Source organism: Notechis scutatus, chromosome 8, assembly GCF_049901735.1.
Source record: "Notechis scutatus isolate UNSWTSFEM ecotype Mainland chromosome 8, rNotScu1.2, whole genome shotgun sequence".
NCBI lineage: Eukaryota > Metazoa > Chordata > Lepidosauria > Squamata > Elapidae > Notechis > Notechis scutatus.
The window spans coordinates 13,920,869-13,943,869 of record NC_142016.1 but is presented as its reverse complement, the minus strand read 5'-3'; the positions used below and the strand labels follow the sequence as shown (position 1 = coordinate 13,943,869).

General features: G+C 44.4%; 1 protein-coding gene across 10 annotated transcripts in view; it reads left to right on the top strand.

Annotated features, from left to right (window-relative positions):
* The first annotated feature begins 995 nt into the window (after positions 1-995).
* The window catches only part of LOC113417625 (mitochondrial peptide methionine sulfoxide reductase-like), a 93,030-nt gene continuing 71,024 nt past the window's right edge, over positions 996-23,001 (top strand). For 7 of the 10 annotated variants that reach the window (XM_087970712.1, XM_087970711.1, XM_026676114.2 and 4 more), the window contains exons 1-3: positions 996-1,179; positions 19,826-19,894; positions 20,187-20,306. In XM_087970712.1, coding sequence (XP_087826838.1) covers positions 1,107-1,179; positions 19,826-19,894; positions 20,187-20,306 — 262 coding nt within the window. In that variant the 5' untranslated portion in view covers positions 996-1,106. Of the gene's footprint in view, positions 1,180-13,786; positions 14,234-16,562; positions 16,707-19,825; positions 19,895-20,186; positions 20,307-23,001 lie in introns of those variants that run through there. The other 3 variants (XM_087970715.1, XM_087970716.1, XM_087970717.1) reach the window with 3 other exon arrangements.

The following is a 23,001-nucleotide window of genomic DNA, read 5'->3' as shown; positions in this document are numbered from 1 at the left end:
GAGGGGCTGCCACAGAGAGGAAGGGGTCAAGCTATTTTCTAAAGTACCCGAAGGCCAGACAAGGAATAATGGATGGAAACTGAATAAGGAGAGATTCAACCTGGAAATAGGGAGAAACTTTCTGACAGTGAGAAAATCAACCAATGGAACAGAAGTTGCCTTTGGAAGTTGTGGGAGCACCATCCCTTGAGACCTTCAAGAAGAGATTGGACTGCCATTTGTCAGAAATGGTGTAGGGTCTCCCGCTTTGGGGGGGGGGAATTGGACTTTGTCCATTGGTCAAACCCCCACTCCTTTACCCACAAACTAACCTCTATTGACCTCACCCCATTCCTAAGAGGTCTGTAAGGGGCATGCATAAGTGCATCAAGGTGCCTACCATCCCTGTCCTATTGTTTCTTTTATTTTTCTTATATGTATCCACTTCATGTATTCATAACTACGTTTATTCTTATACCTATTATCTTGTAAGCAATTGACAAATCAAATGAAATAAATAAAAAATAAAATTCTTCTTCTTTCTACTGTATTGTAAGCTTTTGACAAAATTAAGCGAATCAATTAAAAAAAACAAAAACAGATGACCCTGCAAGGTCCCTTCCGACTCTGACGATCTGTTATCGGAGCTCGGAAGCCTAAATCTCTGGTCCCGGGGACCGATCCCCGATTGGATCTTGCAAAAAAACCTCCTCTGAATTAAAGAAGGTTTCATGCCGAGGTGACCTATATAGGCTTGCAACCGCAAGCCTCCCCTTTGCCTAAAGCGGAGCAAGCCAGCCAAGATGCTAGGCGCATCCCCAGTCTTACGTAGGTTTTACAAGGAAGGATTCGCGTGGGGGGGGGGAAGCGAGTTAGACGTGCGTCGGAATGCCACCTGGATGCCAACGCTGCGCAAGCTTTCCTATTCCTGGCGTTTCTCTCCCCCTCCCCTCCCCGCCCTGCAAAGGCCAAGAGCCCCGCCCCCAAAGCCTACGTCACGCCCTCCCTCCCCTCGTCCCCGCCCACCCCAGCTGATCCCGCGCCGCCCGCTGGCTCAGCCAAGGGGCGACCGGGTCACCCGTGGACGGTGGGCGGCTTCTTCCAGGGGGTTCTGGCGCGCCGCCGCGATGCCGGGGAGCATGCAGATGCCGAGCCGGGACGAGGCTCTGCCGGGCAGACGTGAAGCCCTCGTAGTGCAAGGTATCCCCCCGCGCAAAGACGAGGGCCAGAGGCGTGTGGAAGGTGGCAAGGGTCCGCGTGGAAGGAGTTGTGGGAGCCTCTCGTGGGCTGGCGCGAGAGAGCTCCGTTGGACTTCAACTCCCACCGTCCTTTGGCTGATGGCGGAGGTGGGTGGGTGGGAGGTTGGGGTTGAAGTCCAGCAAGAGTTGCGAAACCGAGCTGGGTATGCAGTACAGCAGAGGTCGCCAAACTTGGCAACTTTAAGACTTGTGGACTTCAACTCCCAGAATTCTCCAGACAGCAAAGCTGTCTGGAGAATTCTGGGAGTTGAAGTGCACAAGTCTTAAAGTTCTGGCTGGAGAATTCTGGGAGTTGAAGTCCACAAGTCTTAAAGTTGCCAAGTTTGGAGACCTCTGCAGTACAGTAAAATGCCTGCACTTAGATCGGTGTGCGGGTCTGAGGGAGCCTTGGAGAGGATCCCTACCTGCCAAGGTGCGCAGTTTGCCTTGCCTGCCGCCCTTTTGTTTTGTTTTTTTATATATATATATATAATTTTTTAAATTAAAATATAAATAAATAAAAAGAAAGCATCATGTTCCTTATATACCTAAGGTGACCAACTTTATTACAATGAAAAGGAGGAACACAAATAAATTGAAGAAAAAAAAACAAAGCCACTTGGGCACGGCACACTCTCTCAAAACAGTTCTCCTCTGTGGAGCGCGTGCGTCTCATAACCGCGTCTCGCCGCGCTGTACCGAGCCTTTGACGAATCGCCATGTCAAATACAAATACGTCACATCACACACAACGGATCAGATGGGCATCGATCAAATATGGAGATTTACAGATTAGTCTTCAAATATCAAAAAGGAGGACGTGTAGGAAGATACTTTTCGAGAGAGGACAGAACTTACAAAAGGAGGACTGTCCTCCCTAAAGGAGGACGGTTGGTCACCTTACTATACAGTGTGTTGCCTGGTTACATTTTTTGGAGCAATATTCGTCATAATCATAGTAATAGTCTTCTCTAATGATAATTTCATGATAACCGTGCTTTTTTCCCTCATACCATTGGTAGGTGTTAATTAGTAAAACTAATCAAAATGAATCACAATCAGTTACAATCACAACCCTGATCGTGAGATTGATCTTTCTCTTGTGATCTTTGAATTTCTAACTCCTGTTTCTCTTATTTATTTAACCAATGGTAGAACAGATCCCATACCTCAAAATATTCAGTGTCTTCCTTTTCTTTAATTTCAAATGTAAGTTTATTCACGTCTGCGCATTCTAAAATTTTTGTTATTATCTTTTCTTCTGTGGAAATCTCGTCGCCCTTCCAATGTTGTGCGAACACAGTTCTACATGTACTATTAAATATGCCTTTCTTTTACTATATTTATCTGGTATGATGCCCCACAGGAATATTTCCGGTTTTAAATCTATATGTTCCCTTTCATTTCTTCTAGCCAGGTGTGTATTTTAGTCCAGTATTTTTTTTTGCTTTTGAACATGTCCACCACGTTTCTTTTCTTTTATGTATACTGAGAGCTTTTGCACCAAGACAAATTCCTTGTGTGTCCAATCACACTTGGCCAATAAAAGAATTCTAATTCTAATTCTAATGTGATAATACGTGCCCGGAATTTGGTTGCACTTCCACCACTTGGCAGATATATCCTTAAACATTTTGAGCAGTCCCGGCTCGCCTCTGTGAACCGAGAGACCAAAGTCCCAAGATCGTCCACATGTTTTGCATAATAGAATAGAATAGAATTTTTTAGGACAAGGAATTTGTCTTCGATGCATAAGCTCTTCAATGTACATAAAGAAAAAATAAAATATATTCATCAAGAATCATAAGATACAACACTTAATGATAGTCCTAGGATACTAAATAAGCAATCAAAATCATACTAGGAAACTAAATAAAACCATATAAATCGTAAAGATACAAGCAACAAGGTTATAGTCATAAGTGGGAGGAGGAGATAGGTAATAGGCAGGATGAGAAGAAGAATAGCAATACAGTCTTACTAAGTAGTTTGACAGTGTTGTGGGAATTAGTTGTTTAGCAGAGTGATGGCATTCGGGGGGAAACTAAATAAACTAAAAAATAAATAAACATAAATAAAAACTAAATAAACGTGTAAAGGCCTTAACAGTCATCAACCCTGAAGCTATCCACACTCCTGAAGTCAACTCGGAGCTGCCCGTTGCTTCTCCAAGCGAGGTGCAGAAGGAACCAAAACTTACAAACTCCAGCACTTGGCAGTGAGGGGAGCAAAGGCAAAGCGATTTCCGGGATTGACGGTTGATCTTGGGACTTTGGTTTGTTCGTTGGCAAACACGAATTTTTCTGCTCTTATTTCCTTGCAGCTCTCTTGCACAGGGGTCTCCAACCTTGGCAACTTTAAGACTTAAGCATAGCTGGCTGGAGAATTCTGGAACTTGAAGTCCACAAGTCTTAAAGTTGCCAAGGTTGGAGACCCCTGCTCTTGTATATTCCAAAAAACAAGGGTGACTTTGAAAGGGATTAGACAGAGCAGGAGGTAAGCTAATTGGGGGGGTCCTTCTTTCTTCCCCCCAAAGGAAAGGTTTAGCCCCACTAGGATCCATTCATTTATTCCTTTACAAACAGCATTTTATTATATAGGTAACATATTTTGTAACCCTTCGACAATCAAAGTCAGTGGGGAAGCCAGATTTACTTAAGGACTGTGCTGCTAACTTAACTACCACGATTGGACTCAATTTTGGTCATAAATAGAGGACTACCTGAACCATTCAGCTCATCCTCAACTTACAACCACAATGGAGCCTGAAATTTCTGTTGCTAAGTGAGATGTTTGTTAAGTGAATTTTGGCCCCTTTCGCCATCTTTCTGGTCACAGTTGTTAAGTGAATCGCTGTAAGTTAAGTTAGCATGGTCATTAAGTGAATCTGGTATCCTCATTGACTTTGCTTGTCAAAGGGTTACGAAAGTTGATCCCATGGGACACTGCGGCTGTCATAAATATGAACCAGTTGCCAAGCATCCAAATTTTGATCACGTGACCGTGGAGGATGCTGCGGTGGTCATAAGTGTGAAAAATGGTTATAAGTTGCTTTTTTCAGCACCGTTGTAACTTTGAACGGTCGCTAAGCGAGCTGTTATAAGTCGAGGACTATCGGTACTTAAGTCAAAGATTTTATACTTTTGTAAATTTGGGAAATTTATGTTGTTCCGTGCAGGTTGGGGAAGTTACCCCATTTTAGATGTAGATCTTCCATGCTCAGCCAAGCCTACAACAGGACAGGGCTCAACAATATGCAACCTCAGGGTCCACACATCTAATCCTTTTTTGTTTTGTTTTTTAAGATCCTTCCCTCTCAGCCACCAGGGATAACAGAATATCACTGCTAAATATACTCATGAAACAAAAACTTTTCACCCACCCCAAACCCCTAAGAAAAAGAAACAAATATACCTAACTAGCTCAATAATCATGCTTTGCTATGTGGTCGGGCTTAGTTTTGGGGAGGAAAATAAGGGAGGAAATTCTGCCTCTGCCTACCAGCATCCATTGGTATTCATCTGGCTAGTGTCCTGTTAGTGTGTGTGAGAGTTGAGGGCTGTTTGGAAACTGAAACAGTATTTGCTGTGTGAGCAAGAAGGATACAGCAATGAGCCTGGGCGTGGCTTAGCTCAACTGTTCTGTACTAAGGCTGCTTGGTGCTGTGAAAGTAAAACTGAAATTGAAACTCCTCTCCTCTGCTTGTGTTTTGCATTTGGAACAGATTTCTTTTCAGGTGGGGAGGGGGAGTAGAACTCCTTAGCATCAAAGCGTGTTAATAATAATAATAATTATATAAGAAATACGAATGCTCTGATGATCATTTCGAAAAATCCTTTCATAGTGAGCACCTAGAAGCCAAGAGGAACATACATGCCAAATTTCAAGTTTGTACACTTGAAGGTTGTGGAGCTTTTCTGATGATGTGTGAGTGGTATTTCGCTTTTAATTTATATATATAGATTCTATCCACAAACCTTCCCCCCAAAACATACTTAATATGATACCTAATCAGAAAAATATGGTCCATCCTTGCCAGTCCAAACCCTGATTTTTACTGCATTTGGCACTATTCTGTACTGCCCACTGGAAATGGATTAGAGCAGCGTACCAGTAACCCTCAACTTACAGCCATTCATTTAGTGACTGTCAAAAGTTACAACTGCACTGGGAAATGTGACTTTCATATTCGCACTTACAATTGACATAGCTCCCCCACAGTCATGGGACCAAAATTTGATGGATGGGCATCCGACATGTGTTTACGATGGTTGCAGCATCCTGGGGTCAGTGAGTCACCATTTATAGCTGCCGTAGCTGGCTTCCAGCAAGCCAAGCCAATGGACTCGTTTAAAGACTGCATGGTTCACTTAACAACCATTGGAAAAACAGATCGTAAAATTGGGCGTGACCCACTTAACTGTAATGGCCAGGCTGAGCCCGAGGGAGGGGTCAAACGCGCCATCAGTCGAGTCCCTTCACACCCAAAAGAGATCTAAGTCCAAATACACCTTGAATTCCTTCTACTCTTATCTCCCACTGACGTCCCTTGCCTATTAGCAGTTCAGATTCTTGTAGAGAGCTTAGGCTTGCAAAATAAATCTTTATACCCATTTGAAGTGTGTGGATCTCCTGATTTTCCTGGCACTTGACATTAACAGCTGCCTCACTTAACAAGCAGGAATTCTGATCTCAATTGTGATCATTTCACTACCTGTGAAATAAATAAAAATAAAATGTTGTTACTTCTGGCCTTAAGTGCAGGCAAGCAATGGTGGGATTCAACCGATGTACGAGGGCTATCCACAAAATAGATTACGTTTTCGTCTGTAGCAAGAAGGGGCGGAGCTAGCGCGGCCATCTTTGGTCTGTGTGTCTGCCGCTCAGTCTGCATCTAGTCGTACTAGTGGGAGGTTCGTATTGTTGCCCGTTATTTCACAGCAAACGTTTGAAATGTGTGCTGCAATTGAAAATCCCTCGAGTTGTGAGGTGCGATCAGTGATAAGGTTTTTGTTGGCAAAAAACCATAAACCGATTGAAATTTTAATTGAAAAATTGAAAAACTAAGAAAAGCAATTCAGAACAAGCGTAGAGGAAAGTTAAGCTCAAAAATTTTGTTTTTGCATGACAATGCCTGACCACACACAGCAAATCGCACTCGAGAAGTCCTGAATGCTTTCAAGTGGGAGATTTTTCCTCATCCGCCCTACAGCCCCGATCTGGCACCAAGCGACTACTACTTGTTTCCGAGGATGAAGACCTGGCTTGGAACAACATTTTTGAGCTTAACTTTCCTCTACGCTTGGTCTGAATTGCTTTTCTTAGTTTTTCAATTTTTCAATTAAAATTTCAATCGGTTTATGGTTTTTTGCCAACAAAAACCTTATCACTGATCGCAGAACTCGAGGGATTTTCAATTGCAGCACACATTTCAAACGTTTGCTGTGAAATAACGGGCAACGATACGAACCTCCCACTAGCACGACTAGATGCAGACTGAGCGGCAGACACACAGACCAAAGATGGCCGCGCTAGCTCCGCCCCTTCTTGCTACAGACGAAAACGTAATCTATTTTGTGGATAGCCCTCGTAACAACTGGTTTGACGAGCGCATGTGCGCAGTGTTTTAAAAACAGCCATTCTCAGATAAAACTTACCTTCTGCTGCAGCCCCAGTGAGTAAAACTGCCAGAGTTGTGGCAATCTACTGTGCCACGCCAATCAGCTGGGCTTCAAAACAAGGAAATAAAGGACAGGCTGGGGCAGGAGCGGGCAGGTGGGCCCAACCGATTGCCGGAACTACCAGTTCACCCAAACCGGCCCGTACCAGCTGAATTCCCCCCCGCATGCAGGGTATGCCTGGTAGGAGTGAAGATGCTGACTCTGGAAAAGGCTGCTGCACCCCTGGATTTTGGAAGCCAACTTGAGTGATTTGCTCCTCTCCTCCCCCTCGCCCACCTGAAAGTTTAGAGACCTGAGCCTCAGAGAGAACAGCATGCATTTTGCAGCCCCTGAATCTTGGACAGTGCTGTTCCTGCCTCTGCGTTCCCTCTGCAGTTGGCAGCCTCTTGCTCAGGAATGAGAGCTGGGTGTGCAATATGGTGTGTGTGTGTGTGTGTGTGTGAATGTCTGTGGTTTGCTGATTTCCCAGCTGTTCCTCCTGACCCCCCCCCCCGTCATCTCTGTTTACATTCTGAACATGTGCCAAGAGCCAATGCTCTGGAATGATACCCTAGCTGCTCCCCATGTGCTGATTGGGATGGGGCATACGGCACTTTCCATGGCAACGGATACTGTTGCTAGGAGACGGAGGAATAAAAGACTTGGAGGGATGCCTGGCAGCCTTCCTCCCCCGCCTCCTTGTCTTCTGCTGTCTCCCCATTTGGAACAAGATGGTTTCTGAAACATGGCAAGCACAGTCATGGCTATGAGACAGAAGCACCAGGGCACAGAGGAGTTTGGGACAATTAAAGGCTGGGCATTTTCCGGGTGCATTTCTTGGCTGTGTGAAGGACCAACTGTTTTATGCTGAGTTTATTTCAAGCAGTGGCATGCCCATCCAAGGCTAGGCATGGATATGCTAGGCATGGATATGGCCATAATGGGCTCTAAAAATAAAAATCTTGCTGGCTCAGGTCAGAAGAGGATGAGGACAGTCCCTCCCTAATAGTTCCCACAGTATTTGGTAGGTTCAGATACTGGAGTGTTTTAGTCTGGCAAGATTCTGTCCGTAGGTGAGGAACAATAAGGAACTTAGCCTGGAAGAATCACCACGTGTCATTCTCGGTTTGGAGGCTTGACAGATTTTAAATGAAATAAATTATGAGTTTCCAAACATATTACTCGTATCATTTCCCTGTCCTTTAAAGGGAAATTATTTTAGATTGGCGGACTGTTTTTCTTTTGGAAACTCCTTTGTCATTCTTTTACCAGTTCAAGCATGAGGATGGATCAACTTAAGTTGAAGAAATGTAAAAAATAGTTACATTTGTCTTGGGGTGTCCTGATTGGATTTTGACTAGTAGATAATGGTGAGGCAGGACAAAAGAGAATGTAATCCTATCCATTATTTGCTTAGAAGAATAAATATTCACTGCAGTTAGCTGATGTATCTAGAAATAATGATCTCTCTGATTATTCTAATGATAATCTTAACTGCCACCAGTACTACTTTTTTTAAAAAAATTAAATGCTGTATCAGCAAAACATGGGAAATAAAAACATTATTTAAACAAACAGCAAAGCAAAACAGATTGGAGCAAACCTTGGAGAAACAGGCATAGAATTCTTTATTGGCCAAGTATGATTGGACACACAGGGAATTTGTCTCTGGTGCTTAAACATGGCGTGGTTTGGGAGTTGTATAGCTGTCCCATGCCTCTGATCAAATGTTTGTCCTAAGGCAGAGGTGGGGAACAATGGCCCCTTGAGGACTTGTGGACTTCAGCCCCCAGAATTCCTGAGCCAGCATATCCTAAGGCAGGGGTGTCAAATTCAATTTCATTGAGGGCCGCATCAGGGCTGTGGTTGACCTCGTGTGTGTGTGTGTGACTGGGTATGGCCAACCAGGTCGTTGTAGCCAGCTTGACAACACTCCCCAAACTGCTAGCATGTTTCCTCTTTGCGTTGAGTAGACCGAGCTGAAGCCATGCTGGCTTAATTGGGTAGACTGGGCTGAAGCTACATTGGCCTGATCTTTCCTCTTTGCATTGGGTAGACCGGGCTGAAGCAACGTGAGTAGACTGGGCCAAACTAATGCAGGTAGACTGGGATGGCCCCGTGGGTCAGATCCAACTACATCGCAGGCCAGATCCGGCCCACAGGCCTTGAGTTTGACACCCCTGTTCTAAGCTGACTGAGCAAATACTTTTATTTCAAAGCAAACAACTAAAGAAGATAGGGTAGTTTTTGGAAAATTCCAAAGCTGCCTCTGAAGACCAATACCAAGCCAAGCTCTTCATTTCCCACAATTTGCTGGCCAGAAGGGAGCTGGTATAACAACCAGAAGAGGAAAGTATTATTTTGAATTTTCATAATGCACTTGTCAGGGTTCCGATGGATGCCCTAATTAAACCATGAACCTCGAGCCAAGGTTAAAAAACAATCCAGTTATTTATTAGGAGCAACATGTCAGCAGTGTGTCATAAATCACATTCTCCAACCGGACTACTTTCAGCACACTTTCACGCCTCTCAGGCTGGTCCCAGTAGCCTGGGATGCAACCTTGAAGAAGGTATGCATGGAATATGCTTCTGGTTGTAGCTGCCATGCTGTTCTGTCAGTTTTTCCCCCTCCTGCCTATGGCAACTCGAGAACAGGCCGCCTCTCTACGGGGGGAAGAGCACTTCCTGATTAACACTCATTCAGTGTTTCTCAAACTTGGGTTTTCAGCCTTTCAAACAAGCCAGCACAGGTAGTCCTTGACTTACAACCCCCATGGAGCCCCATATTTCTGTTCCTAAGCAAGCCCAGGGAGTTTTGCCCCATTTTATGACCTTTCTTGCCCCAGTTGTTAAGTGAATCACTTAACAACTTGTTTTAGGACCAACTCTCTTCATACTCTACATCAGGGGTGTCCAACCTTGGCAACTTTAAGACTTGTGGACTTCAACTCCCAGAATTCCTCAGCCAGCAAAGCTGGCTGAGGAATTCTGGGAGTTGAAGTCCACAAGTCTTAAAGTTGCCAAGGTTGGACACCCCTGCTCTACATAAATGACCTCTGTGATCATATTAAGAGCAACTGAGTTCTCTTTGCTGATGATGTAAAGCTATTCAACACCACACAGACAATCCTGCTACCCTCCAAAAAGACCTTGACTATGTATCAGAATGGTCAAACAAATGGCAACTTCAAATCTCAACAAATAAGTGCTCTTTAACCTTTGACTGTCTACTGTTGACCTCACCCCCTTCTTAAGAGGCCTATAGGGGGCGTGCATAAGCGCACCAATCGTGCCTACTGTCCCTGCCCTATTGTTTATTTTTATTTTTCTTATAGGTATCTATCTCATGTATTCCAAACTATGTTTATTCTTATACCTGTATCTTGTAAACGATTGACAGATCAAATAAATACTAAAAAATACTAAAAGTTAAGTTAGTAACACAGTTGATAAGCGAATCTGGCTTCCCCATTGACTTTGTTTGTCAGGTCACAAAAGGTGGTGACATGATAGCAATAGCACTTAGACTTATATACTGCTTTACAGCCCTCTCTAAGCGGTTTACAGAATCAGCCTCTTACCCCCAACAATTTGGGTCCTCATTTTATCCATCTTGGAAAGATGGAAGCAGAGGTGGTATTCAGCAAGTTCTGACCAGGTCTGGAGAACCGATAGTGGACATTTTGAGTAGTTCGGAGAAGCAGCAAATACCACCTCTGACTGGCCCCGCCCCCATCTATTCTCTGCCTCCAGAGTCCCAGCTGATTGGCTGGATCTTCTTTGGTTGCCCTGCACAGGAGAACGGAGCTGGAAAGCAGGTTAGTGGGGTGGGGAGGGAATGGGGATTTTGCAGTATCCTTCCCCTGCCATGCCCACCAAGCCACACCCACAGAACCTGTAGTAAAAATTTTTGAATCCCACTGCTGGATGGAAGGCTGAGTCAACCTTGAGCCTGGTGAGATTCGATCTGCCAAATTGTAGGCAGCTGGCTGCAGAAGTAGCTTGCAGTACTGCACTCTAACCACTGCGCCACAGAGGCTCCTGGGACATTACAACTGTCCTAAACATAAGTCAGTTGGCAAGAGTCTGAATTTTGATCACATGATCATGGGGATGCCTCTAATGGTCGTAAGTGTGAAAAACGGTCATAAGTAACTTTATTCAAAGCCGTTCTAATTTAGAATGGTAACTAAATGAACAGGTTAAGTCGGAGATTACTTGAATGCAATTTGTTTTAGGCAGTAACAGAATAACAGAGTTGGAAGGGACCTTGGAGGTCTTCTAGTCTGTTTAGGCAGGAAACCCTACACCACTTCAGACAAATAGTTGCCCAATCTCTTCCTAAAAACTTCCAGTGTTGGAGCATTTACAACTTCTGGAGGCAAGTTGTTCCACTGATTAATTGTTCTAGCTGTCAGCAGACAATAATAACACATATTCCTTTCTACTTGTGGTCTGTTATTGTCTGCTAGGCATTTAATATTCGTATGGGAAATGTAGTCCCTGTGCATGCAGTGAAATAGGCAATTTATCAAATCCTTCACAGATGGGCTTCCTTGGTTGATTCTGTTCAGCATGGCGGTCTTCCATTGTATAAAACTTGTTCCGAGTTTGTTCCTCTTTATTTCTGGTTTTCTCCTTTCAGTGCAGTGTTGGAAGAAACTTCACAGAAAATTGAGGGTAATGCAGTTAGCAATTACCCCTGTTGAAATGAATTCCCATTTCATCAGAGCCAAGAAATCACAGTATTTCCTGAGTAATCTGGACTATTAAAGTGAATTTAATGTTGGGTTAATAAACCAAGACCATTCCTTGGATATAATGTCTCGGCTTGAATATGAAAGTTAATAGAAAATTTCCTAGTTCATATGAACCCCAAAAAGCTTCAAGTGTGAACAGACATTCACTCCTACTTTATAAATCAAGGTTCACGTTTTCTTCCAGAGGAGTGGAAATTTTGAAATAGAAGTTTTATTAGAAGGAATGGTTTCTTGATGTATACAATGGACTGTATGTTGGTGAGCGGCAACTATCTGGAATTCATAGGGCGACAATGTTTTAATGCAGGAGAGTTCAAATTTTTGGCTGCAAGGCAAAACTCTAAATGTTTTTTGTTGGGGATAAGAAACCTGCAGTCAACTGTAGTTGGTGAAAATTTTGATTTCAGGTTTTACATTATAGATGGTCAGTCCTCAGGTAATGGCTACATGTTGAGCGCCTGAACTTGCAACCATTCTGAATAAGTGATACTTACCACCAATCTTCAGAATTCTGGCCATCACAGCCCCCATGGTCACATGATTGTCATCCAGTTGACCATCACAGGATCACAATTTGTAACCTTCTGTGCTAGCTTCCGATAAACAAAGTTTACTTTACTTTACTTTACTTTACTTTACTTTACTTTACTTTACTTTACTTTACTTTACTTTACTTTACTTTACTTTACTTTACTTTACTCTACTCTACTCTACTCTACTCTACTCTACTTTACTTTACTTTACTGTCATTGCACCTCGTACAACAAAATCAAACACCATCTTCAGTGCACATCATGACCATGACCATGAAAATAAACACACACATCCTTCACACTCCATACATTGAATTGAAAACCCCCAACACTGCACCAACACTGCACTATATAGCAGAATTCAAAAGAGTTACTGCCCTGGGATAGAAGATGTTTTTCAGCCTATTTGTCCTTGTTTTTATTATTCTGTACCGTCTGCCAGATGGTAATAGTTCAAAAAAAAGGGTTCCCAGGATGAGATGGATCTTTGAGAATGTTTTGAACTTTCTTAAGGCAGCGGGAGCTAATAAAGCTCTTCCAAAGAGGGGAGAGGGCAGCCAATGATCCTCTGGGCAATGAAGTTAACCCTCTGGAGTGCTTTCAAGTCAAGGAGTCATGGTTGTGTGAGATCCTCGCTTAGCGACCCCCGATGATTTGCTTAACAACGGTAACCAAGGACTCCATTTTCTCACCTTGGGAAGAAATGATTGAGAAATATAGCATGTAAAAATTTGAAGGGCCAGTTTTCCCTCTGAGCTATTTGGATAATTTTCTCCTCCTCATTTTCTCAGCTAAGGTTGAGCATGGGGGTTGGTTTAAAAGAAAACAACAATGGAAGGAATTGGCATCTCTAAAGGTACATTTGTTCCCTCTGCCTCCTTCCTTCTTCCTTCCTGTCCCATGATGCATTGTACCTCGGCAAGGTGATGCCATATATATATATAAAAAAACAAGGGGTTGTTATGCTGCCCGTTCTTTTGATGGCAGAAGGGTGGGAAGAACTTGGCACCATTTGGAGAGGGAAAAACTCCAGCCTTCCGACAGTAGCCTCCTGGGCACGTATGGTCTGACTTACTCCATCCCCTTCCTGGTATCCCTAAGCCTCCTGCAGTCAGAGGGCACAGGGCGGGCATCCCAAAAAACCCAAGTGGGTCTTAGTCCCGAAGGGAACCAAGAACCGCCTACCCAAGGGGGTAAGCTTTTATTTGGACTCTGTTCTTTCTTCTCTTCTTCCCTCTTTCCCCTTATTCATCCTTTTTGGGGAGGTGGGGGGGTGGGAGGAGGAAAATAAAACTACAGTACTGTCTACGAACGTTCAGATTGTTCAATATTGTCTTTCTCGTTTTTGGCTCGGTTTCTGGGTTCCTACAAGCAGCAAAGGGAAAGGGCGCATGCGAGAGAGAGAGAGAGGATCACGGCCGTTGGGATGAAGGTTGGCAGGGAAGCCGTGAGACAGAGGGAGAGAGGGAGGGAGAGAATAAAACTGGCACAGGCTGGAGGTTTGCCAAGGCTGCTTGGCAGAGATTCCATAGAAAGCTGGGCGAACACACACATGGTAATGTATATTTCGGAAGAGAAATGCTGAAAACCAGGGGGTGGGTTAGGGGAACAGAATGAATCGCAGATCCTTGATCTGGGCACCTGTTTGTTTTCTTTTTAATATGGCAAATTGCTTCCATCTTTTCCTTTGATTTTTTTTTTCTCCTTTTCTTGCGGTTATTGGATGTTCTTTATGTAGCACATGGATACCAAATGCAGAGAGTTGCGTTTAGGGAGCGAAGCAGTTCCTATGCTGATGGATTTGAATCTGGGCCAAGGAAATAATGTTGACTGCTATCTTGCCTGGAAGAAGGGGGAAGGAGGAAGAGGGTAGCAGGATTTGGCTGCCAGCTACCAAGCTGCCTCGCCACCTTGGCAGGGAATCGTCGACCGGATCCATACGGGCCTCCGGTGGTGCCTTTGGACTTCTCTTGGATATTGGTTAGGGGAGCCCCTGGATTCCCCCATGTGACTTTTTCACAGGGACCCCTTTCAATCTTCGAGGCAGGTAGCCCCGAACAGGTAAGGAAAACCTCCGGGCTAACTGTGGTTCCTTTGTCTGGTTTAGTTTTCGAAAGGAAACTTTTGCATCCAAAGTTCATGAAGGTGGGGTTGGCACGGGGTGTTGGGTGGGTATGGGTGGCATTTTTAGGGGTGAGCGTGCAGATTTGGGGGTAAAAAATAGTCAAGAGCCGATGCCTGCTTTGTCGTGTCTCCTTTCTCAAACTGTACGGCATGTTGGATGTAGCCATGTGTCTCTCCTCTTGAGATGGCTCTTTGGCCCAACGTAGGGCAGCCTCTACCTTGCTGACATTTTGGCACCTGGCCTTTGGTCCTGGGCATCCAGAGGCTTTAAGGAGGCGAGGCAGAAGCGTGGCTGCAGCTTTGCTGGTTGCCAGCTTTTCTAACCACCTTTGTTGGGTGTGGTGCGGACGACGGGTTAAAGCTGGCAAGGAGTTCCTGGGTGAAGGGAGCTTGAACAAGATGCTGTTGGCTCTAAGATGGACCTGGGGAAAGAAGGAATTCCTGCTAGGATCTTCGCCGTGCTGCTCACTAAGAAGCCTCTTCGTTAGAGCTGCTGGTGTGCTCGGTGTGCCTTTGTAGGTGTGAGACATCCAGGGAGACAAAGAAATTACAGCCTCGCTGAACTTAAATAAGGATTTGAAGAAAAGGAGCCAGCCTCGTGCTTGGGCGCTCCTTTTCTTTCCTGGGGTGCCCCCAGTCAACCATCTCTGATGTTTTGATCATAGTGTAATGTGTTTTTTAAAATATATATACATATATATATCTCAGGACCATTGACACGCCCAGGTGGGGGAATACTATGCTTCAGCCTGAATTTGTCTGGGTTTCTGAAAATTAATTCATTAGGTAAACGGAAGGTTTGTTTTTTTAAAAAAATCTGAATAGAAATGAGAAAATGTTTCAGGGAGCATTATTTGACACTGCAGCCAGCAGGCTCCGTTTTGAAGTTGTAGATATAGAAGAAACACAAGCAGAGATCTGATTTAATGCAGTGTAGCTAAAAGAAGAGGAAATATCCTTTTTTAAAAAAAGCATGTTCTAAGATCGAAGGCAAAGGCAACAGAAATGATTGTAGGGGTTAAAGGAAAGACTGCATTGTTTGTCTGTAGCTTAGAGCCGAGGTAGACAGGAAGAAACTCAAGGGTACGTAAAGGTGGCCACAGTTAGTGGCCACAGTTGGGACCAGCAATTGTCATTAAGCACACCAGTCACTAAATGAAACCAAGACTGTGCTTATGATCTTACTTCAGCCTTACAGACTTTCAAAAGTTAATAAATAAAAGTATTGGTCATAAAATTACCTTTTCAGCACCATTAAAACTGCAAATGGTTGTTAAACGAAGCAGTTGCTAAACAAAGACTCCCTGTAGTCATACATGGCGTGGAAAATGCAGGTAGAGATATTATTCCCCCTGTTAGGGTTATCTCTAAATGTATAACCAAAAAATAAAAAAATACTTTTTACACAAGATGGACTTAAATTGTAGAAGCTGCTGCCATCACGTAGAGCAAGGGTCTTCAAATTTGGCAAGTTTAAGACTTGTGGACTTCCACTCCCAGAATTCCTGGGCTAACAGGACTGGAGGAGGGATTCTGGGAGTTGAAGTCCACACGTCTTAAAGCTGTCAAGTTTGAAGACCCCTGACATAGAGCAATGGTCACTTTAGTTTTTAAAAAGAAGCCTGAACAAATTCATAGGCAGATTTCATGTCAGGTCATTTGGTATTTGCCTAACCTGAAAGTTAACTCTTTTTCAAACTCTACTATTCTCATGGAGTTCTCTTGAGCAATATTTATTGAGAAGAAAGTTGTGGAGTTAAAATTGTTTTCCTTCTACAACAGAGATGGGTTTCTGACGGTTCGCACCGGTTCTCCTGAACTGGTAGTTAAGATTAGGCATAGTTCAGCGAACTGGCAAATCCCACCATTGGCTGGTCCCGCCCCTATCCATTTTTCAGCCTGTTTTGGGGGCCATTTTTGGACCAAAATATGGCTGAAAATGGCTCCAAAAATGGCCTGAAAAATGGCCATTTTCAAGCCCCAAAACAGGCCAAAAATGGGCAGGGGCGGAGCCAGCCAGTGGTGGGATTAGCCCCAACTGGCTGAACCCTACCTCTTCCCTTGAGGCAAGTGGCTGGGAGGCAGGGCTGAATGTGATGAGTGACATCACCCACTCAGTCACATGACCAACCAGCCACACTTACCCAGCCAGAGAACGGGTTGTTAAAAAATTTGCAGCCCACCACTGTTCTAGAACTAATTTATGTTCAAGTAGGTTAGCAGGAAGAGTTGATTGATCTTTCTAACAGTCATTCTCTGACCCCAGGTAGCAGAGGAATTTTGGGAGTTGAAGTCCAACCATCTTAAAATTGCTGAAGGTTGAGAAACATTGTATTAGGATAATGTGAAGTTTGATTTGGCGTTTCAATTTCAACAATACAAGAAAATACAGGAATAAAATATATATCTGGTAAATACAGATGTATATGCTTGCACTTTTTTATACAAAGTCACTTTACTGTTGCAATCAATAGATCCTCCCAACTCTGACAATGCAGTGTTTGTGTGTGTGTGAGACACAGAGAGACAGATAGATACATGGATAATCTATATTGCATTAAACTGTTATTCAGAGGGCTCTCCAGATGTTGGATGGGATGTTGTAAGAGAATGAGGAAATAACCTTGATGAAAGGATTGAGTGAGCTGTCAAGAGGAAGAAGAATTCAGGCTTAGGAAATGTAAAGCAAGAGGAAGACATTCATAAGAACCCCACCTTGACTTTAAAAGGGGCAAAGATGAACCTTGGCAGTCTTTCAAGATTGATGTCAACTTTTTCAAGTAGGCCAGATCAGGAAACAGACACCATAAGGATTCCAGGAATAGCAATAGCAATATCACTTAGATTTATATACCGCTTTATAGTGCTTTACAGCCCTCTTGAAGCAGTTTTACAGAGTCAGCATATTGGCCCTGACAATCTGGGTACTCATTTTACCCACCTTGGAAGGATGGAAAGCTCTGTCACCCTTGAGCCTGGTGGGATTTGAACTGCAAAATTGCAGGAAGCCGATAGTCAGCAGAAGTGGCCTGCAGTACTGCACTCTAACCACTGCACCACTGAGGAATGCTAATTTATTGAGGCGACTGCTTTGTTTTTGATGCTTTCATATTCTGTGTTGGGTTCTGGAGACTGTCTGAACTAGCCCCTGTGGTTTACTTGGCTAGGTTTCTCAAAAGTGGTTTGCCATTGTCCCTTTCCTAGGGCCAAGAGAGAAGGACTGGCCCAAGGTGGGACTAGAACTCACACTCTCCTGGTTTCTATCCTGGTGCCTTTGCCATTATACCAAACTGTCTCTCTTTTACTTTATTATTGTAGGGTAGAATAAAATAAGCTTCCACTTCACCTTAAGAACTAGTTCTTCCTTGATCACAACAGATACAGGTTAACAGAGTTGGAAGGGACCTTGTAGGTCATCTAGTCCAAGCCCCCACCCCAGCTGGAGACCCTGCACCATTTCTGACAAATAGCAGTCATATTTATGATAGTTGCGATATCCTGGGGTCCCATGATCCCCTTTTGTAACCTTCTGAGAAGCAAACTCAAATGGGGAAGCCAGATTCACTTAATAAACAAGTTACTAACTCATCAACTTCAGCGATTCACTTAACAACTGTGGCAAGAAAGGTCATAAAATGAGGCCAAACTCAATAAATGCCTCACTTAGTGACAATGAATTACAGCCTTTACCTAATCTTTCAAAGGTCTCTAATTTAAACAGTTTTTATCGACTAAGGTGAAGAGAGAGAGAGAGAAAGGTTTAGGGTTTGTGTGGCCTTAATCTGGGAGAGGGAGGGATGTTTGCACACTCACATTTGTGGATGACCAGTTTATGAGACAGTGGAGGAATCTCTTAGATGAAGTGAGTATTTCTCAGCTGCCCTTGGGCAGTTTAGCATTTAGGAAGCTTTGAGAAGAGCATTCTGCGCCGTGGTGGTGCAGTGGTTAGAATGCGGTACTGCAGGCTACTTCTGCTGCCTACCGGCTTGCCTACAATTTGGCAGTTCAGACCTCACCGGCTCAAGGTTGACTCAGCCTCCCATCCTTCCGAGGTGAGTAAAATGAGGACCCAGATAGTTGGGGGCAATAGTCTGGCTCTGTAAACCGCTTAGAGAGGGATGTGAAGCACTGTGAAGCGATATATAAGTTGAAGTGCTATTGCTATTGCCATATGCAACTTTGTTGCTGGATCTCTCTCCCTCCCTCCCTCCCCCCCTCTCTCTCCATAAAATAAAGTGGCTTCGAGATTTTTGAGAAGGGTCTTCCTTTAAGACTCTTTCTCAACAACGGTTCCTTCTCCTCTCGCTACCAACATTATGTCTGGTTTTGATAAAATAAAGTTTGCTTTGACTCCTTTCCCCATATAACACAGGTACTTACAGCCATTCGTTTAGTGACCGTTCAAAGGTACAACAGCACTGGAAAAAGTGACTTATCACACTTACGATTGTTGCATGTGTTCCAATTTTGGACACTTGACAACTGGCAGGTCTTCATGATGGTTGCAGTGTCCTGCGGTCACCTGATTACGTTTTGCGACTTTCTGACAAGCACGAGGAAGCCACATTCACTTAACAATACAGTGGCTAACTTAACAATGGCAGTGATTTACTTAACAACTGTGGCAAGAAAGGTCATAAACTCACTTAGCAACTGCCATGCTTAATAACGGAAATTTTGGGCTCAATTACAGTTGTATGTTAAGAATTACCTGCAATGGATATGTATATCCTGCAAAGGTATACTTTTAATATTTGGAACTCCTATTTTGCAGTACAGAAGTCCTATAAAAAATGGCCTACATAGTTTGCAAATTTTGGGAGAGGGGGAAGAAAACCTCAAGAAATCCTTGACTTACGACCCTTTCGTTTAGTGACCATTCAGTTATAACAGGACTGAAAAAAGTGACATGACAATTTTTGTCATACTTATGGCTGTGGTCGTGTGATCAAAATTCAGATGATTGGCATTTATGATGGTTGCAGTGTCCCTGGGGTCATGCGATCCACCTTTTGCGACCTTCTGAGAAGCAATGGGGAAGCCAGATTCACTTAATGACCGTGTTGCTACCTTAATTGCCATGATTCCCTTAACAACGGTGGCAGGGAAGGTCATAAGACAGGGCCAAGGCTTGTTGCTAAGTTACACGGTTTTGAAGTACAATGCCACATGACTGCCCCGCTTAGTGGTGACAGTTTCAGCAGTCCCAGTTGCGATCGTTAAGCGAGGACCTCGCATGGTCACTACTTGTGATCTCCAGCCTGTTTCCCCATTGACTTTGCTTGTGGGCAACTGGCAATCGAGGTCACAAGTCATGTGACTATGGGATGCTGCATGCGTCATTATGACGAGCTGGTTGCTAGGCACCCAAATTGCAGGCACAAGGCTGCAGGGACCCCGTGAAGGCTGCAGTTTGGGGGATGGGCATAAGTTTCGTGTTCAGTGCTGTTTCCACAGTCACTGAGTGAATGGTGATGGTCATTAACTGAGACTACCTCTAATGATTTTCTTTTCCCTGTTTTTTTGCAGCTGTCCATGCCGTCAACAACAATCCGACATATCCCCCATTTCCCGAAGGAATGCAAGTGGCAATATTTGGTGAGTGATGATTTGTCCATGGCCAGATTTAATTACACCCCTTCCCCCGCCACTTGGGACTATAGTCCTGGATGGTAATTTTAACGAGGAAGTAAAATTTCTGGAACCAGCAACAGAGAAATAATGTAGTTGATGCTTTGTTGTGACTTGCATGGCTGGCTAACTAGCCGGGGAATTCTGGGAGTTGAAGTCCACAAGTCTTAAGGTTGCTGAGGTTAGACACCTCTGACATAGAACACCTTAACGATTCACTTATTAAGACATGTTTTCTTTTTCTTTACTTCCTTCCCAGGCATGGGATGTTTCTGGGGAGCAGAAAAAATGTTTTGGAAACTGCCAGGGGTCTTCTCCACACAGGTGGGATTCTCAGGAGGCTTCACTGCCAATCCTACCTACCAAGAAGTCTGCAGCGGTAAGTCTTTTTGAGAAGAATTCTGGGTGGGTGGAATCTCTTTCTCTGTGAAAGAGATTGGAGGGCTTGTCCATACGAGACTCACGAGCAGGGTGTGGCAGTCGACCGGTTTACCGGTTCTATAGAACCGGTTGTTATGATCCTGCACAGTTTGGAGAAACAGCAAATCGTGCCCCTGCCTGGCCCCTCCCCTCCCCTCTCTGCCCGCCCCTCCCCTCCTCGCCCAGTAAGTCCTTACCGTGCATGAGCGACATCGTGTGCATGCCGGACATCACTAACTGCGTTCTCCCCGCCCAGTCACTGCTTAAGGTATTTTTCTTTTCCCCCCCTGATGATCAGCTGTTTTGATGATCAGCTGTTTTGATGATCGGCTGTGCCGGGATCCCCCTTGCTGTCTTACTGCTTCACCCAGGAGGCTTCCCCAAGGCCCAGGAGGCAAAAGGGGGCATGCAGGGGTGGGAGTAGGGTGCTCGCCCTACCCATGCTCCATTTTTTTTGCCTCCTTGGGCACCAGGGAAGCCTTCTGCAAGCAAAAACACCCCCCAGGAAGCTCCCAGGAGGCCCAAAAATGTAGCCTAGGGTGGTGCTGTATGCCCCCCCATGCTCGGTTTTTTGCCTTCCTGGGCCCCAGAGAAGCCTTCTGGGAGCAAAAATGGCCCCCCAGGAGGCTTGCCTGAGGCCCAGGAGGCAAACAAAAAACAAAAAAAACCAGGGGGGAGGTTTGCTGCAAAACAGCCACACCCACCGAGTCACATGGCCACGGCCACCTAGCCACGGCCACAGAACCAGTTGTGGAAAAAAATTGAATCCCACCCCTGACTCACAGTCTTTACTTTCACCCCAATTGAAACAAAAGAAAATAAGTTGAGAGACTCACTTGCCTTGATTTTCTGATTTTCTGGTTTTCTTTATACTGGTGTGGTTGTTTGACGCTGCACGCTGCACCCAGTCAGTTTCAAACCAAGCTTGTGCAGATCATTGGATACAGTTCCAAAAGATTAGGCTGCTGAGCTTGTAGGATGGCATCACCTACTACCCAAATTGTTGGCAATATGCTGACTCTGTAAACCACTTAGAGGGGGATGTAAAGCCCTGTGAAGCGGTATATAAGTCTAAGGGCTATTGCTATTGCTACTTCTTAAAGCAGCTACATCATTTGATTACCTCATATTGAGCTCGTCCACACAATCTTTCATACAAACCTACCAGTTACATTTGAGTCTCACACACACTAACCATGCTTAGTGTGTTATTCTAAGCCTGGTTAGTTTTAATTCTGGTCAGGTTTTATCTTTGTATATAATTTAGCCTTTGTTTACTGTATGTATCCAACCATTGGTTAATGTAACATTTAAGGTTTGTTCTGGGGAATTCTAGAATGATCTGGAAAATGCTGGAATGTTCCTTCCCCCTTTTGTACCAGGATGGACCTGCAGCTAGACTGTGCAGTTCCTGGATCAGCGAGTGTTGTACCTCCTTAGAGGCAGAATTGCCTTTTATGAACCTCAGAGAGGAACACTTGTGTCTTCTCTGGGCAAATGTGTCTATTGGCAGAGTTAATCCTCCCTCCCCAATCTGGATCCCGCAGAAATCAGACCAAACAGTTCTGTAGCTTAACTGCAAAAGCATTTTAAATGTGGGTGTGGAAGATTATCTGTCTGAAAGAAACATTCCCCACATCTGTCATCTACATTATGGGTATTAAGACAATATTCAGGAAAGGGGGGGACACAATCTCTTAGACACACAAACGCACGTGCGTATACACACACACACACACACACACCTTTCTCTCCAAAACAATCTGTCAAATTGCACTTATATTTCCCAATCTTTGTCTCATTTTTACGTAAATCAGGAATACACTGGAGGCAACAAAGCAGGGAGCCAGATTTTCCCCCACACAATTTTATAAGCCAGGTGCCCCAACCAGTGGTGGAATTTAGCCAGTTCGTACTGGTTCAGGCGAACTGGTTGTTAAATTACCACCACCACCACCGCTATCAAAGAGGATCCTGGGCGTTGCGCTGCAATGGAGAAACGGCTGGTGAGAGAGAAGGTGAAGGCCACTTTCCCTCCTTCTTCTCCCTGCTGCTCCTCCTCCTCCTCCTCCTCTCGTGCTGGCTGCTCTGTTGCCCATTTCTCCATTGCAACACAGCACCAGGATCCACTTTGATAGTGGGGTGTGGGGGTAATTTAACAACTGGTTCGGCCAGGGCCAGGTTGGACATCACAGGAGGCTCGTCCTGCATGTGTGGCGGAGCTGGTGGATGGGGATAGGCCACATCTCCCACGACAACCTGACCCTGGGTGAACTGTTTTGAGGGTTTTGCAGCGATAATTCAGCGCCAGAAAAATAAACACAGATGGCAGATGCTTCATTTAACATCTTTATAAATATAAGTAGATTTTACAAACCAGTTGTAGATTTCTCCAACATGGAGCAAACTCAAACAGAAACATGTTGCAAGTTCAGAGCAGAGTTCCAGTCTTCAGCAAGCAAGCAAGTTAGTTTTCTCTTCAATAGACAGACTAAGAGCTCAACATAGCTGCAGAGTTGCAGAGCTCAATATAGAGCCACACCTAAGCTACTTTTAGTTTCAGTTTCCTGCCTAGGCTACTTTTAGTTTCAGTTTCCTGCCTAGGCTACTTCTAGTTTCAGTTTCCTGCCTAGGCTACTTTTAGTTTCAGTTTC